The sequence below is a fragment of the Podarcis erhardii genome (genome assembly GCF_964252035.2).
Source record: "Podarcis erhardii genome assembly, chromosome: 1".
NCBI classification, from domain to species: Eukaryota; Metazoa; Chordata; class Lepidosauria; order Squamata; family Lacertidae; genus Podarcis; species Podarcis erhardii.
This window is the reverse complement of record NC_138497.1, coordinates 120363704-120380169: the sequence shown is the minus strand read 5'-3', so window position 1 is coordinate 120380169 and position 16466 is coordinate 120363704. Positions and strand designations below refer to the sequence as shown.

Sequence of the window (16466 nt, the reverse complement as noted above, 5' to 3'; positions counted from 1 at the left end):
CGATCAGAAGGTCACGGTTCGAATCCCTGCATCGGGGTGAGCTCCCGTTGCTCTGTCCCTGCTCCTGCCAACCTAGCAGTTTGAAAGCATGTCAAAGTGCAAGTAGATAAATACCTTCTCCAGTGGGAAGGTAAACAGCGTTTCCGTGTGCTGCTCTGGTTTGCCAGAAGCGGCTTAGTCATACTGGCCACATGACCCGGAAGCTGTCTGCGGACAAACGCTGGCTCCCTTGGCCTATAGAGCGAGATGAGCACGCAACCCCCGAGTCGGTCACAAATGGACCTAATGGTGAGGGGTCCCTTTACCTTTACCTGTATCATGAATATATGTTGTATGCCTTTGTGCATAACGTGCGCATGTTTTTAAAAAGTTCTAGAGAACTAAATGGCTTTCGCAACAAGAGTCCATGCTGTAATGGGGGTTGAAATCCACTCGGTGGTCCGTTTTTGATGGATTCCCTTGTGCAGCGTTATGTTAGCTCAGTCGGTAGAGCAAGAGATTAAATCTCAGAATTGTGGGTTTGAGCCCCATGTTACCCCGGGGGTTAGACTAGATGGGGTCCTTTCCAATTCCACAATTTTAAGAATATTCTCCCAACTGAAGAGACTTCTCCCCCTAAATGACCATCAGCTGATAGTCGCCTGAAGGGATCCATTTTGCCTAATACTTGGAGAGCATCTTCAAATAAGGTTGTGCTTCAATGTCCTCCTTTGAAATGTGATTGATGTCAGTCACCTGAAATCGCCGTGACCCCAGATGATTGACAAGTGGCTGGCCCTTCCCACCTGTCAAGTTTGCTCATGGCAGGTAGAAGAGGTCGAGATCTGGGCTGCTGGGCTAAATTGATTCCCCACCCTTTTAACTATGTGAATCAAAAATAAAACTAAGAGCTTTTTTTTCACTCTCTTGAATTGCATCTGCTTTGTTTTCCAAAATAGTTGGTTGCAGAGTTAATGGTACGTGTTAACATTATGCAAATAAACCCAAATGAATTGTTTTTAAATCTGTAGATTATTATTACTTGGGTAATTGGCCTATAAGGACAGAGTTGCATTTACGTATTCCATTGTGTCAACTTTCAAGTGTGTGTTGTTGTTGTTTTCTACATTAACTTTATGAACTTGTCTGGTTTTATTGTCTAGAAATACCCATTTCAAAATAACAGCATCATGGCAACTCTTTGGACAACTACAGTGGCCAGTTTGCTGAACATTATAGGATAGGCAGAGACGAGATAATCTCTCTCTCTCTCTCTCTCAGTTTGCACATAGGGTTATGTTGAATCCCCGTGAGGCTACGCAGTGTCAGAAGAGGAAGATAGGTTTTCATTTCACCCCAGATGCAGTTCTTTTCTCTTCACCATAGTGAAAGAGTCATTCACATATATGGGAGTAAGAAAAGCAGTTTTCAACAATGTTATTAGTGGCTAAAACTTTTCGATCTAGTTTTGTGAGGAAAGGAAGGGAAATCAGGTTTCGCCTATCCCCCAGCTTGCTGTTTGTAGCCTTGCTTTCAGTGAAAACCACCAAGATGCTTGCTGCTTCAAGTGTGTGTCTATCAGCCTTTTAGGAAGGGCTGTAGATCAGTGGATAAGCCTATTCTGCATGCAGAAAGTCCTATGTTCAATTCCAGCATCTCCAGGTATCTTGAGGTACCTCAAGCCAAAATTTTTCATAATTGTTTTTAAATAGGTTTATGTTTCTTGATGTTAACCAAATCCCTAAATACTTGACCTTTTTATGGACTTCAATCTCAATATTTTGTTCTAACTCCATTTTCCCCTCTTCCTTCAAATTTTTGACTAACAATTTAGTGAGAGACCTCCCAGAATAATTTTAAATATGTTGCAAGAGGACTGCAGCTGATGGTGTAGGGAGGTCAGTGAAAATTGGGTGCCATGCCCAAAAAGCCCAGAATCAAGTTTAAGATACTAACTTATGCTAAAGAAAGAGGGGGCTTTGCCCTGCCAGACTTAAAGCTGTATTATGAATCAGCAGCCTTTTGCTGGTTGAAAGATTGGCTACTTCTTGAAAACACTGATGTTTTAGATTTGGAAGGATTTAATAATGCGTTTGGTTGGCATGCGTATCTGTGGTATGACAAGGTTAAAATACATAAGGCTTTCAAGAACCATGTTGTCAGAAAAGCAGTGTTCAATGTCTGGTCAAAATATAAAGACTTATTGGAAAATAAGACCCCAAGGTGGCTATCACCAATGGAGGCTAAGGCCCCGAAAAGACTCAATATGGAGGCCAAATGGCCGAAATATTGGGAAATAATAGAAAAAGATGGAGATAACTGGAGGTTGCAGAGTATGGAGAAAATAAAAGATAAAGTGTGAGACTGGTTACATTATGCTCAGATTAAAGAAGTCTTTAAGTTGGACAAAAAGATAGGATTTCAGGTGGAAAAATCAAAGTTAGAAACAGAACTGTTAGAACCCAGCTCTAAGATACTTTCAAGAATGTATAACTTGCTGCTAAAATGGAATACACAGGATGAAACGGTCAAATCAGCTATGATAAAATGGGCACAGGACATAGGGTACAACATCATGTTTGCTGACTGGGAAAAGTTATGGACCACCGGTATGAAATTTACGGCATGTAATACCTTGAAAGAAAACATTATGAAAATGATATACAGGTGGTACATGACCCCAGTCAAGCTTGCAAAGATATATCATTTGCCTGATAATAAAAAATGTTGGAAGTGTAAAGAGGCTGAAGGAACATTCTTTCACCTCTGGTGGACGTGCCCTAGAGTGAAGGCTTTCTGGGAAATGATATATAACGAGCTGAAAAAGGTATTTAAGTATACCTTTCTTAAGAAACCAGAGGCCTTCCTCCTCGACATTGTCGGCCAGAGTGTGCAAAAGAAGGACCGAACCTTTTTTATGTATGCTACAACAGCAGCAAGGATACTTATTGCTAAAGGCTGGAAAACTCAAGACTTGCCCACACTGGAAGAATGGCAGATGCAACTGATGGACTATATGGAACTGGATGAGATGACTGGCAGAATCCGAGACCAGGGAGAAGAATTGGAGGAGGAGAACTGGAAGAAGTTTAAAGACTATCTGCAAAAGCATTGTAAACTGTATGAATGTTAAGAAAAATGTAAGATCTGTAACATCAAGGCTCTAACAAATTAATAACCTTTATGTATAAAAGTCAATGTAACTGAAAAATAAGATAAATTGTGGATAAATGGTATCCTATAATTAACCTTTGACAAAAGAAATCTAAAAGATTAAATTTGAGATTTGAATATTGGGAAATTTTAATTAGATAAACTAAATTAAGTTAATAATTTGCTGGTAAAACTTATGAGTCTAGAGAGTAGGAACAAGAGGCGTGAGGAAGTCCAAGGATGTTTATGAAATGATGATATCTGAAATTGATATGTTTTTATATATATTTATTGTCAAACAAAATTTAATAAATATTATTTTTTTTAAAAAAAGAAAGAAAATTGGGTGCCATGCCTTGCACAAGTAGAAGTGCTTTTCACTAGTGCAAATATACCATTAGGTACAACCTCCTGAGTTCAATTTAATTGAAATCAAGCTTTCATCAAGGCTTAATCTGAGCACAAGGCTCAGCTCCCAAACCCCTTTTCAGTTTTATGGTTCAGCTCTCCAAAGGATGAATCTGAGAGTGCGTGCAGAGTGTTTTATTTACTGCAAATTTCCAATGATCTTACAAATGTAGAGTTCCCAAGAAGGACTTCTGTACCTGTTGGGTTTGACTTCTAGACAGCCTCCAGTATCAACACCTTCCTTTTCAGGAATGAAGAATGAATCTTATCTCTTTTTATTTAGGTATATTGATAATGACACAGGAAGGGTGATGCATGACATTATTAGTAAAGAATCCTATGGGACACAGTTTGACGCAATTCAGCATTGCTTCAGGATCATAGGGTTTACAGATGAGGTAAGTAGTGACTTTTCAACCTGCTGCCACAAAGATACTTGTCTTGCTCCAGAAGGCGACAGGAATTCATCCATGCTGAGGGAGCCTGTCAGGGTGCCTGGTTGCACCCCTCTCAGAATTTTGCACCCAGGGCCACTGCCCCTCTGACCCTCCCACACTACGCCACCGGTTACATCCTCCATCTGCAGAGTGTGGATGGGCTTTGAAGTGTTGAGTCTGAAGTCTGCTGACGCTTAGAGTTCTGATTTCTGAAGAGTTCTTGCCCTTCCTGTTGTTTGCAGGAAGTGCACTCAGTGTACCGAATTCTGGCTGGGATCTTAAATACAGGAAATATTGAATTTGCCGCCATTTCCTCACAACATCAAACGGATAAAAGCGAAGTGCCCAATGCCGAAGCCTTAGATAATGGTAAATATTTGCGGGAATTGTACTTCAGAGGACTTTTGTAGGGCAGGGATGGGGAACCTATGGCCTTCTAGGTGTTGTCGGACTACGACGCCCATCATTCCTGACAGTTAGCCGTGCTGGCTGGGGCTGATGGGAAATGGAGTCCAGCAATGGCCACAGGTTAGCCAGCCCTGCAGTAGTAGAATATGCATAAGAAAAGACCCGTTTCACACAAGATGTCTGCCAAGGCCAACGGCTCCCATCTCATCCCGACATGTCTGTGTGTCCTCTTTCAGCCGCTGCCCTGTTGAGTATTGGCTCAGAGGAACTCCAGGAAGCTCTCACCTCTCACTGCGTTGTGACACGAGGCGAGACTATTATCCGGACAAACACTGTAGACAAAGCAGCCGATGTACGGGATGCCATGTCAAAGGCACTTTATGGCCGACTCTTCAGCTGGATCGTAAATCGCATTAATACCCTGCTGCAGCCTGATAAAAATATATGGCAAGTCCACACATCAACAAGCAGCGTGTGTGCTGGTGGAGTCTTCTGTGTCTATATATTTCTTTTTATTTTACGGGGAGGAATTTACTGTTTGTTTTAGATAATGCCTCTAAATGGCCTCCGTGCTGTGATTCTGCATTTTTTTGTTTCCAGGACGTTAACTCCAGTGTTTTCGAAGAGTTGGCTAGGATTTAACCAAGTAGGTCAATGGGGATCAGTGTGGGGTTAAAATCCCATCAGCTCTTTGAAAATACATCACAAAGCGATGTTTTTAAAGTTTGTCTGTTTTATGGTGAAAAGCTACTGAAGTCCTTTTAGTGATAAGGCTATAGCGTACAAAACGTTTAACATGATGCGCTCACACTTAAAACTATCGCTAAAAACTACCTAAGCTGATTTAGCAGCTCATATACAAAGCTTAGCTGTGTGGTGGACTGCAAGGTAAGTGGATTATGCCAATTGCATTAAGATCCCCAAAATAATAAAATGGCATTTAGTGAGCTATTGATAAATAAGGAATTGTGCTGTACAATTATTTTATGGGAATTTGGAAACATTTAATTATATAATCTAGTGGACCAATTCACACAGGCTTGAATGCAAGGACTTTGTGTGCAGTGAATAACTATAGTTTTGCACTTTCAGGGAGTGCAAAACGTGCTTTGCATTTCTGCCAAGGCATTATTCCTATATCTTTTCAATGCTGAGAGTCTTGCACAACTTTTTACAAAATTATTTTATTTAGTGTCATACCTTTCAATAGTTTTCAAAGCAATAAATTGAACACAATTAAAATATAAAACAGATACTAGGGCTGAATTTGCATTTATAAAACTGGTTTCCAATGGTGTTTCAGTTATGGATTTTGTATATTTTTCTACCTAGCAATGCCGAAAGCGGAATGAATGTTGGTATACTGGATATTTTTGGATTCGAGAACTTCACAAGGAACTCTTTTGAACAGCTGTGCATAAACATTGCAAATGAGCAGATCCAGTTTTATTTCAATCAGCACATCTTTGCACTTGAGCAGGCAAGGTTTATTTAATTACCGTTGGCTAGCTCTGTATCAATGTCTCTAGGCTAAACCTGGGGCTTGTGAGAGGAGTGAACCATAGGAGATGACTGGAACTTCCGAATTCATCTCCTCCTTTATATATGGTTAGAGTGATATTGGGTATATCTTGAGAGATAAATATTGCTTGGGGGGCTTCCCATATAAACTTAAGAGAAAAGCAATAAGGTGTCTAATGAAATTTGTGTTGGTATTTTTATTTGGTTAAAGATAAAAGAGATGGTGTATAATAAAAGGAGAATTCCCTGGATGTCTGGATCCAGGTTTGGGGCAAGTACTCTTTGGTGAGAGAACCCCAGCAGAGATTTAAAATCACAAAATAATATGTAGCAAAGTTAAGTATTGGAAATATAGGCTGTTGGACCTTTAAATCACCCCTGTTTAAGTTGCTTCCAAAGTTCCCCTCTTCCCTTAGCATAGAAAGAGACCACACGTTTGTAAGTTAAAAATCATTTACTTACAAACTCTTTGAAGGTCAGATTCATGTGCTTTTCCATGCAGCAGTAATAAAAAACACAGGCAGGAAAACTCAGGTTCCAAAGTGGTAAATGTTTCTAAATTATTTGTATAGAAGCAGAAAGATAGCTTGCTTAAGCCACGCGGTCTGAGTTTGGAGCATTCTTCATAGACTTCCTTACTGGTTAGGTTCACCTGGTAGAATGGGAAGAACATAGACCGAAAAATATAGACCTATTTAAGAATAACTATGAGCAGGTATGGAAAGAGATAAAAAAGGACTTGGAGAGGTGGGGGAAGCTGAGATTGTCATTCTGGGGTAGAAACAAAACAAATTCCTTCCAGTAGCACCTTAAAGACCAACTAAGTCAGTTCTTGGTATGAGCTTTCGTGTGCATGCACACTTCTTCAGATACTTCTTCAGATGCATGCACACGAAAGCTCATACCAAGAACTGACTTAGTTGGTCTTTAAGGTGCTACTGGAAGGAATTTGTTTTGTTTTGACTATGGCAGACCAACACGGCTACCTATCTGTATTCTGGGGTAGGATAGCTTTAATTAAGATGAACGTTCTCCCGAGAATGTTATTTCTGTTCCAGAACTTACCGATAATCAAGGGCACTAAGATATTCAAAGAGTGGCAAAGAGGAATCTCAAAATATGTCTGGCAGGGCAAAAAACCAAGGATTAAGTTTAAATTGTTAACAGAAGCTAAAGAAAGAGGGGGATTCGCCCTGCGAGATCTGAAGTTATACTATGAGGCAGCGTGCCTCTGCTGGGTGAAAACATGGATAAAATTGGAAAATAAAGAACTATTAGACCTGGAGGGGTTCGACAATAGAGCAGGATGGCATGCGTACTTATGGCAGGGGAAGAGGAAGCACAAGGGTTTCGCAACACATATTTTTAAAGGCCCTCTATTGGAAGTTTGGGAGAGGAATAGATTTTTATTAGAACCTAAAGTACCACACTGGCTATCCCCATTGGAAGTTATGAGCGTGAAAAAAGTTAACATGAGAGGTGATTGGATAACTTATGAACAATTGTTAACAAAAGTAGGGGGGACATGGAAATTGAAACCATATGACCAGGTTAAAGGAAAAGTCTATGATTGGTTACACTATTTCCAAATAAACGAAATGTTTAGACAAGACGTTAAAGAGAGAGGATACGCGGATAAAGAATCTAAATTCCAGACTGAAATAATAAACAATGATTACAAAATTCTTTCTAAAACGTATAATATGCTATTAGAGTATAACCTGATAGATGAGGAAGTGAAGTCTGTGATGATTCATTGGGCAAGGGACATCGGCCATAATATATATTATGAAGAATGGGAGAAACTCTGGAAAAAAAACCTTAAATTTACAGCTTGCATAACGTTAAAAGAGAACCTCATGAAGATGTTTTACCGTTGGTATATAACACCTGCAAAATTAGCAAAAATATATAAAACTTGTAATAAATGCTGGAAATGCAGGGAAAAAGAGGGATCTTTCTTCCATATGTGGTGGGACTGCAGAAAGGTCAAAGGCTTTTGGGAAAGTGTATATAATGAAATGAAAAGTATATTAAGATATAACTTTGGGAAAAAGCCGGAGGCTTTTCTGTTAGGCCTAGCAGGAAGTGATATAAAGAACAATGACAGTAAATTCTTCCAATATGCAACAACGGCTGCAAGGGTCTTATTGGCTCAAAATTGGAAACAACAGAACATACCGACGCTTGAGGAATGGAGAGCAAAACTACTAGAATACGCGGAGATGGACAGATTGACGGGGAAAATTAGATATTTAAAAGACCAAAGGTTCATTGAGGACTGGGGGAAATTTGTGGAATATCTGGAAAATATAAGTGAAGGTCAGATAACGCTAGTTGGGTTTAAAAAAGCTCTGTGAAAAGGTTGGAATATTGTCTAAAGAGAAAAAGAAGGAAAGAGAAAATAATGTCAATATAAGCTAGGATTTGTGTGAATTTGTTAAATTAGGGTATGGATGATTTCAAGGGAAGCTGAAGGAAGTCTTATAGAAAGAAATCTGTGATAACAAGGTGTAAACTGTTTTATTTTCTTGTTTGTTATGATTTAAAAACAATAAAAATTATGCGAGAAAAAAAAAAAGAATGGGAAGAACAAAGGTCTGATAACCTTTCCTCCCAAGATGACCTAGCTAATCCTACTCTATGGTCTCAACCCCTTCATTCATTCATTAATCTTCAGAACACTTGTTATATACAGCTGCTTATCCTACAACTTGGACCCCAACGATTTGGGCTTGGCCCCTTGTAGCAGGTTTCACATGTAGTGTTTGTGAAAACAGAATGCCATTGTTGGGCACAACACAAGCACGACTGATCTCTGCGATATTTCAACAATATGAGTGTTGTATAAGCTTTACTTATATCGAAATTAACCATGGGGCGGAAATGTCTGCAAGATGCCTGGAAAAGAGCGGATTTACTTTCATTTAAGGGACGCAGGTGGCACTGTGGGTTAAGCCACAGAGCCTAGGACTTGCTGATCAGAAGGTCGGCAGTTCGAATCCCCGCGACGGGGTGAGCTCCCGTTGCTCTGTCCCAGCTCCTGCCAACCTAGCAGTTCGAAAGTATGTCAAAGTGCAAGTAGATAAATAGGCACCGCTCCAGCGGGAAGGTAAACGGCGTTTCCGTGCACTGCTCTGGTTTGCCAGAAGCGGCTTAGTCATGCTGGCCACATGACCCGGAAGCTGTACACCGGCTCCCTTGGCCTGTAAAGCGAGATGAGCGCCGCAACCCCAGAGTCAGCCACGACTGGAGCTAATGGTCAGGGGCCCCTTTACCTTTAAACATCTGATAAAATGTTTTATTTTACTTTCCTTTTCCCGGCCCTCTGTTGACTGTTACCATCTGGGCCGTGGCTTTCTCATGGGAACAACTCAGCTTGACCTTGACTTTTAGATAACTTTGGAATGAGTGGTACAAGAAGGAGAGGAAGAACTAAACAAACAACTTTGACAACTTTAACCGCAGCCTCACAGGCACGTAGATCATCTGTGCCTACTTTGCCTTCTGAGGTGGAAGCTGTTTCTCTGCCTCGGGCAGGGGAGGGAGAAACTGAGGAATTACAACTGGAAGATATGGCCTCAGGGGCAAGCACTGCTATTTTAGAGAAAATTTTTGAAAAATTAGAATCTTTGGATAAGAAAGTAGAATCTTTGGACAAGAAAGCCGATGAGCAAACATATAAAATTGAGCAGAACACAGAATGTTTAAATAAATTATCTGGACAAGTTGCACAGAATACTCAAGCAATCGGAGAATTGAAGGAGGCTGCAGGGGAAAATCGGAAATTGGCTGAAGATACCAGCCAAAAACTTGAAAATTTAGAACAAGAGGTAAGACCACTCTGCAAACAAGTAGCTGAACATCAGACCTATTTGTCCATGCTTGAACTGCGGAACAGGGAGAGCAATTTAAGGATAAGAGCAATACCAGAAGTGGAAGAAGGCAACCTAGCTGAGTTTTTGACTAAAGAATTCTCCAAATTTTGGAGTTTAGAGGAAAAGGACTTTAAAATTGTTTCGGCTTTTAGGCTCGGAAGACTTCTAAAGAAAGAGAAGCCCAGAGACTGTTTGATAATACTGAGGTCAAAGGAGGAAAGGGATAAGATTTTGGGCCTACACTACGGAAAGTCACTGGACATTTTGGACAAAAGAATTGAGATCTACAAGGATATTCCTAAACAACTGCTAGATCTTAGATCTAACTATTTGGAGTTGACAAGACTACTAAGGAAGAATTCAATCATCTTTAGGTGGGAATTTCCTCAAGGACTATCTTTTACTTTTAGAGGGAAGAAGATCAAAATCAGAACATCGGAAGATAGAGATAAATTTCTGAACGCATACGGAGAGGACCTTCACAAAGGAATTGACCAACTTCCAGGGCCTGAAACACCAGAGGTACCTGCACCCTTGGACCCTGAAGATTCTCTGAATAAGATACCACCCCTTGAAAAATAACCAGATTTATTCAGGATGTCTCTGCAACTTATGAGTTGGAACATTAATGGCTGCAACATCCCGGAAAAAAGGAGGAAAATTTTTCATATATTAAAAAAAGAACAATTGGATATTATCTGCTTACAAGAAACACATGTGACTAGGCTCCATAGAAAGGTGTTAATAAACAAAAGACTTGGTCAAGAATTTATATCTTCGGACAGAGTAAAGAAGCGAGGAGTGGTGATATATGCAAAAGAGAGCCTATCACCTAAATTTTTATTCAAAGACAAACATGGAAGAATATTAGGAATTGAGATACAACATCAAGGAGAAAAGATTCTGATATTAGGAATTTATGCACCAAATGACGGGAAATCGGAATTTTACAAGAAGTTGCATGAGATTATGCTGGACTATCTGGACTACAACAACATCATTATGATGGGAGATATGAATGGGGTCGTATCGACAAACATGGATAAGTCACAAAATCAAAATGTTACAAAAGACGGCAGACTGCCAAAGACCTTTTTTGAAATGGCTGACAATATGGACTGGATTGACATTTGGAGAACTAAGAACCCCCTGGGAAGAGAGGGAACATTCTTCTCTGAAGCCCAACTGACTTGGACAAGAATCGACCAAATATGGATATCTAGAGGTCTGGCACCCAAGGTCAGAAAAGTGGAAATCTGCCCAAAGACCTGCTCCGACCATAATGCGCTGAAGATGGATATGACACTTTTGCCAACCGGCTCCTTTAGATGGAAGATGAATGATAGCTTGTTTAGAGATCAGGAGATTGTCAAGAAGGCCCAAAAAGCTCTGAAGGATTATTTTGAAATAAATATGAACACTATGGTGGAAAAAAGAACTATCTGGGACGCAAGCAAAGCTGTGATGAGGGGGTTCTTGATACAACAGAACACTGTAAAGAAAAGAACACAAAATGAAAGGAAAGATAAGATTTTGCAGAAAATCAAAGAATTGGAGAAGAAATTAAGATCAAATCCGAAGTCACAGCCGATTCTGAGAGAAATTAAACTATATCAAGCTCAATATTCCAAATTGATAAACCAAGAAATAGAATGGAAGATTAAATTAATGAAACAAAAAACTTTTGAATCGGCAAATAAATGTGGGAAACTGCTAGCTTGGCAGTTGAAGAAGAGACAGAAATTAAATACAGTTACAAACCTAGAAATTGAAGGAAGAAATATCCAGAACCCCATGGAAATTAGAAAGTGCTTCCAGAGATACTTTAAAAAATTATACACTCAAGGGCCGCAAGATGAGGTTGAGATTAAACAATTTTTGGAAAGAAATGGACTAACAAAGTTGTCACAAAAAAACAGATTAATCCTGAACAACAAAATAACACAACAAGAGATTGAACAAGCTATCCAGAACATGCAACTGGGCAAAACTCCAGGGCCAGACGGCCTGACCTCCAAGTATTATAAGACATTAAAAGACTATCTGATCCAACCAATGATGGAGGTCTGTAATGAAATTATGGAAGGGAAGAAGGCGCCGGAATCGTGGAAGGAAGCTTTTATCACATTGATACCAAAATCTGAAGCTGAAAAGACACAACTCAAAAACTATCGTCCCATCTCCCTTCTGAATGTGGATTACAAAATATTTGCAGACATTTTGGCAAGTAAATTTAAAAGAGTTCTTAATGAAGTAATTCATAAAGACCAGGCAGGCTTTCTCCCAGGCAGACATATGTTTGCAAATACTAGGAACATTATTGACGTTTTGGAGCTTTTGCAAACAGACATAAATACAAAAGCAGTGTTAATTTTTATAGACGCGGAGAAGGCCTTTGACAATATTTCTTGGAAATTTATGAAGGGAAATTTGAATGAAATGGGAGTGGGATGGGGGTTTGAGAATGGGATTGACGCAATATATTCAGAACAAAAGGCTAAACTGATAGTTAACAATGTGGTTACAGAAGAGTTCAAAATTGAAAAAGGAACACGACAAGGCTGCCCGATTTCCCCTTTGTTATTTATTTCGGTTCTGGAGGTGCTCTTGAACTTGATCAGAGGGGACCGGTTGGTGGAAGGGATTCAGGTCGGAGCGAAACAATACAAATTGAAAGCTTTTGCAGATGACCTAGTTTTGACTCTGCAGGAGCCAGAATCTAGTACGAAAAGAGTATTACAATTGATACAGGATTTTGGTCGGGTGGCAGGATTTAAATTAAATAAACAGAAAACTAAAGTGTTGGGAAAAAATTTGACAGATATAGAGTCGGAACGGTTTCAGAGAGAAACAGAACTAACTATGGTTAAAAAAGTAAAATACCTAGGGGTAAACATAACAGCAAAAAACCTGAGTCTATTTAAGGATAATTATGAAAAATGTTGGTCTGAAATTAAGAGAGACTTGGATAGTTGGACAAAATTGAAGCTTTCTTTGTTAGGCCGAATTGCTGCTATCAAGATGAATGTATTGCCAAAAATGTTGTTTTTGTTTCAAACATTACAGATTGTGGACAAAACGGAGTGCTTCCGGAAGTGGCAGAAAGATATATCTAAATTTGTCTGGCAGGGCAAAAAGCCCAGAATTAAGTTTAAGATATTAACAGATGCGAAAGAAAGAGGTGGCTTTGCCCTGCCAGACTTAAAGTTGTACTATGAAGCCGCAGCTTTTTGCTGGCTAAAAGATTGGCTACTTCTCGAAGACACTGACGTGCTGGACTTGGAAGGTTTTAACAATGCTTTTGGTTGGCATGCATACTTATGGTATGACAAAGTTAAGATCAATAAGGCCTTTAAGAACCATATTGTCAGGAAAGCAGTGTTTAATGTCTGGACAAAATATAAAGACTTACTGGAAAATAAAACTCCAAGGTGGCTTTCACCTCTGGAGGCTAAGGCCCGAAAAAGACCCAATATGGAGGCCAAATGGCCAAAATATTGGGAAATATTAGAAAAAGATGGAGACAATTGGAAATTGCAGAGTTTGGAGAAAATGAAGGACAAGGTGCGAGACTGGTTACATTATGCTCAGATTAAAGAAGTTTTTAAAAATGACAAAAAGTTAGGGTTCCAGGTGGAGAAATCGAAGTTAGAAACAGAATTGTTAGAACCAAAGACCAAGGTACTATCTAGAATGTATAACTTGCTGCTAAAATGGAATACACAAGACGAAATGGTTAAATCGGCTATGATAAAATGGGCACAGGACATTGGGCATAACATTATGTTTGAGGACTGGGAAAGGTTGTGGACCACTGGGCTGAACTTCACTGCATGTAATGCTCTGAAGGAAAATGTAATGAAAATGATATATAGATGGTACATGACCCCAGTTAAACTTGCCAAAATATACCATTCGTCTGACAATAAATGTTGGAAATGTAAAGAAAATGAAGGAACATTCTTTCACCTCTGGTGGACATGCCCTAAGGTGAAGGCCTTCTGGGAAATGATATATAATGAGTTGAAAAAGGTATTTAAGTATACCTTCACTAAGAAACCAGAGGCCTTCCTTCTGGGTATTGTCGGCCAGAGGGTGTTAAAGAAGGATCGAACATTTTTCATGTATGCAACAATGGCAGCAAGGATTCTCATCGCAAAAAACTGGAAAACTCAAGATTTACCCACACTGGAAGAGTGGCAGATGCAGCTGATGGACTATATGCAACTGGCCGAGATGACTGGCAGAATCCGAGATCTGGGAGAAGAAAAGATGGAGGAAGACTGGGAGAAATTCAAGATGTATCTACAAAAACATTGTAATTTGTTTGAATGTTAAGAAGGATGCTAGATTATAAAAAAATGGCCACCACTAAACTAGATTTAAATTTGATGCTAAGTGAGATTAAAGAAAATATAAAAATTTTATTGGAAAAAGTGCTAGATTATATTTGAATGTGTGGACATGAGACTGTAAACAAGCTGATAATTTGTTTGGAAAAAAATTTTTAACGACGTAAATGGGAGAGGGGGACGTGAGGGAGTCCAAAGAAGCGAAGAATTTGTTGTGATAGAAGCAAGATTGTTTTATGTGTGCATTTTATATCTAAAAAAACCTTAATAAATATTTTTTTAAAAAAAATAAACATCTGATAAAATGTGTGTTGCAGTGGTTTGCCTTGCTCTGTTGTCACCTTTGTAAATAAATCACACTGGGCGAGAAGAGACAGCTGTTAGAGGTGACATTTAAATTTGCTGACTTTCATAAATCTTCCTTTAGATGGAATATCAGAATGAAGGAATTGATGCTCCTATGGTTGACTATGAAGACAACAGGCCACTCCTAGACACGTTCCTCCAGAAACCAATGGGGCTACTTTCTCTGCTTGATGAAGAAAGCCGATTTCCCCAGGCAACAGACCTTACTTTAGTCGGTACGCCATGTCCAGCAATCCTCAACTGTGATCTTATATATACTTGCGGGGGGGGGGCGGGGGCGGGGAGAGAGAAAGAAGGCCATAGATATTTTCATATTGCTTTAACTCATGACCGTGTATTAAATTTCTGTTGCTTTGGTCAACCTATTAAGTCCCCATGTGCTCTTCATGAGCTTTGCCAATTGGAATTTTCTCCATACAGATCACTGATTTTCGGTTTTGGTTTTAATTGATAGGGGCCTGTTATCTGCTATGAGCACTGTTAATATTAGCTCACCTTGAAGACCCATAGGCGTTTCTGGTGTCATTGGCTTGGATCCTACCTTCTGTCCCATGAATGGAGCAGAACTCTTCTTCTGTTAAATCGTTTTTATTAATTTTCCAATAAAAAACATCCAATTAACATATCAAATCATAATCCACTTAAAATAAAAAACTAAAATAAAAAAGACCAAATTATCACCCAAATTATAATTATTAATTTTTCAGGACTTCCCATAGTCTGGACCTTGAAGCATATCTCCAAATCTCAATCCTGCTTCTCCTTGTTGTTTCCATATTTTCCACATTTCAATTTTAACGCTTTAAAGTTCTCCGTCTCTGGCTCTACGATTCTCAATCATGTCAGACATCATATATCCTTTCATCCATCGAGTACAGCTTTATTTGTGTACATATCTTTTGGAGCAGAACTCTTCTGATACAACAGAACTTTCCATCTTCTCGCTTCCCTTTCCCTCCTGAAAACCTATTCCTGGGGGTTAGGGGACTTCCACGCTTCTACCAGTTTACTTCTTTTCATGCTGCAGCTCTCAAAACATTTACACAAATTTTTAAACAGCAATCTGTAAAAAAAGTATAGGAACAAATAAAAATGATATCCCTTCCCTGACTATAGCAGGAAAAGAGAATCAAAAAAAGGCAGGGGACGTGGATGGCGCTGTGGGTTAAACCACAGAGCCTAGGGCTTGCAGATCAGAAGGTCGGTGGTTCGAATCCCCACGACGGGGTGAGCTCCCGTTGCTCAATCCCTGCTCCTGCCAACCTAGCAGTTTGAAAGCATGTCAAAGTGCAAGTAGATAAATAGGTACCACTCCATTGGGAAGGTAAACAGCGTTTCTGTGCGCTGCTCTGGTTCGCCAGAAGCGGCTTAGTCATGCTGGCCGCATGACCTGGAAGCTGTACGCCGGCTCCCTTGGCCAATAAAGTGAGATGAGCGCCGCAACCCCAGAGTCGTCCACGACTGGACCTAATGGTCAGGGGTCCCTTTACCTTACCCCACCAGTGGAAGTTCATTCTGCTTATCCAGCAGCATCTCTGGATGTGAATGGTTATCTCTGACCAGACCATTGCGTTGGAAATAGCGAGTTAAAGAAAAAGCATGGGGTGATTCATGTCGCCATTGCCGAAAACGACATGGTCACGTGAAAGCATCTCCTTGAGGGCCCAACTGCTGTTTGCCGCATCCAGAAAATAAAATGTTAGAAAATCAGCATTTCCCATGAAAATTGAATATACAGAGCTTATTTGAGAGTAGCTCTGAAACTATTTTGCAATGTGAAAAGTGGATCACTTTGCAGTGACTCCTCTGGATCAAAAATGGTTGTGTGATTCAGGAATGGATTAGTGAGAGCAGCACAGAGATTTATTAATATTATTTTTGGCTACTTGTTTACTCTGTTGGCTTTGGCTGGCTCCCTACTAATTAAACAAAAACTGTTTGTTGCTACTCAGTTTGTGCCAGCT

The 16466-nt window shown here is 39.7% G+C and overlaps 1 protein-coding gene across 1 annotated transcript in view; it reads left to right on the top strand.

Annotated features, from left to right (window-relative positions):
- MYO3B (myosin IIIB) overlaps positions 1-16466 on the top strand; it is a 309308-nt gene that overhangs the window by 148532 nt on the left and 144310 nt on the right. Inside the window, exons 17-21 of the mRNA XM_081847505.1 lie at positions 3824-3938; positions 4220-4346; positions 4622-4832; positions 5718-5865; positions 14564-14717. Coding sequence (XP_081703631.1) covers positions 3824-3938; positions 4220-4346; positions 4622-4832; positions 5718-5865; positions 14564-14717 — 755 coding nt within the window. The remainder of the gene's footprint in view (positions 1-3823; positions 3939-4219; positions 4347-4621; positions 4833-5717; positions 5866-14563; positions 14718-16466) is intronic.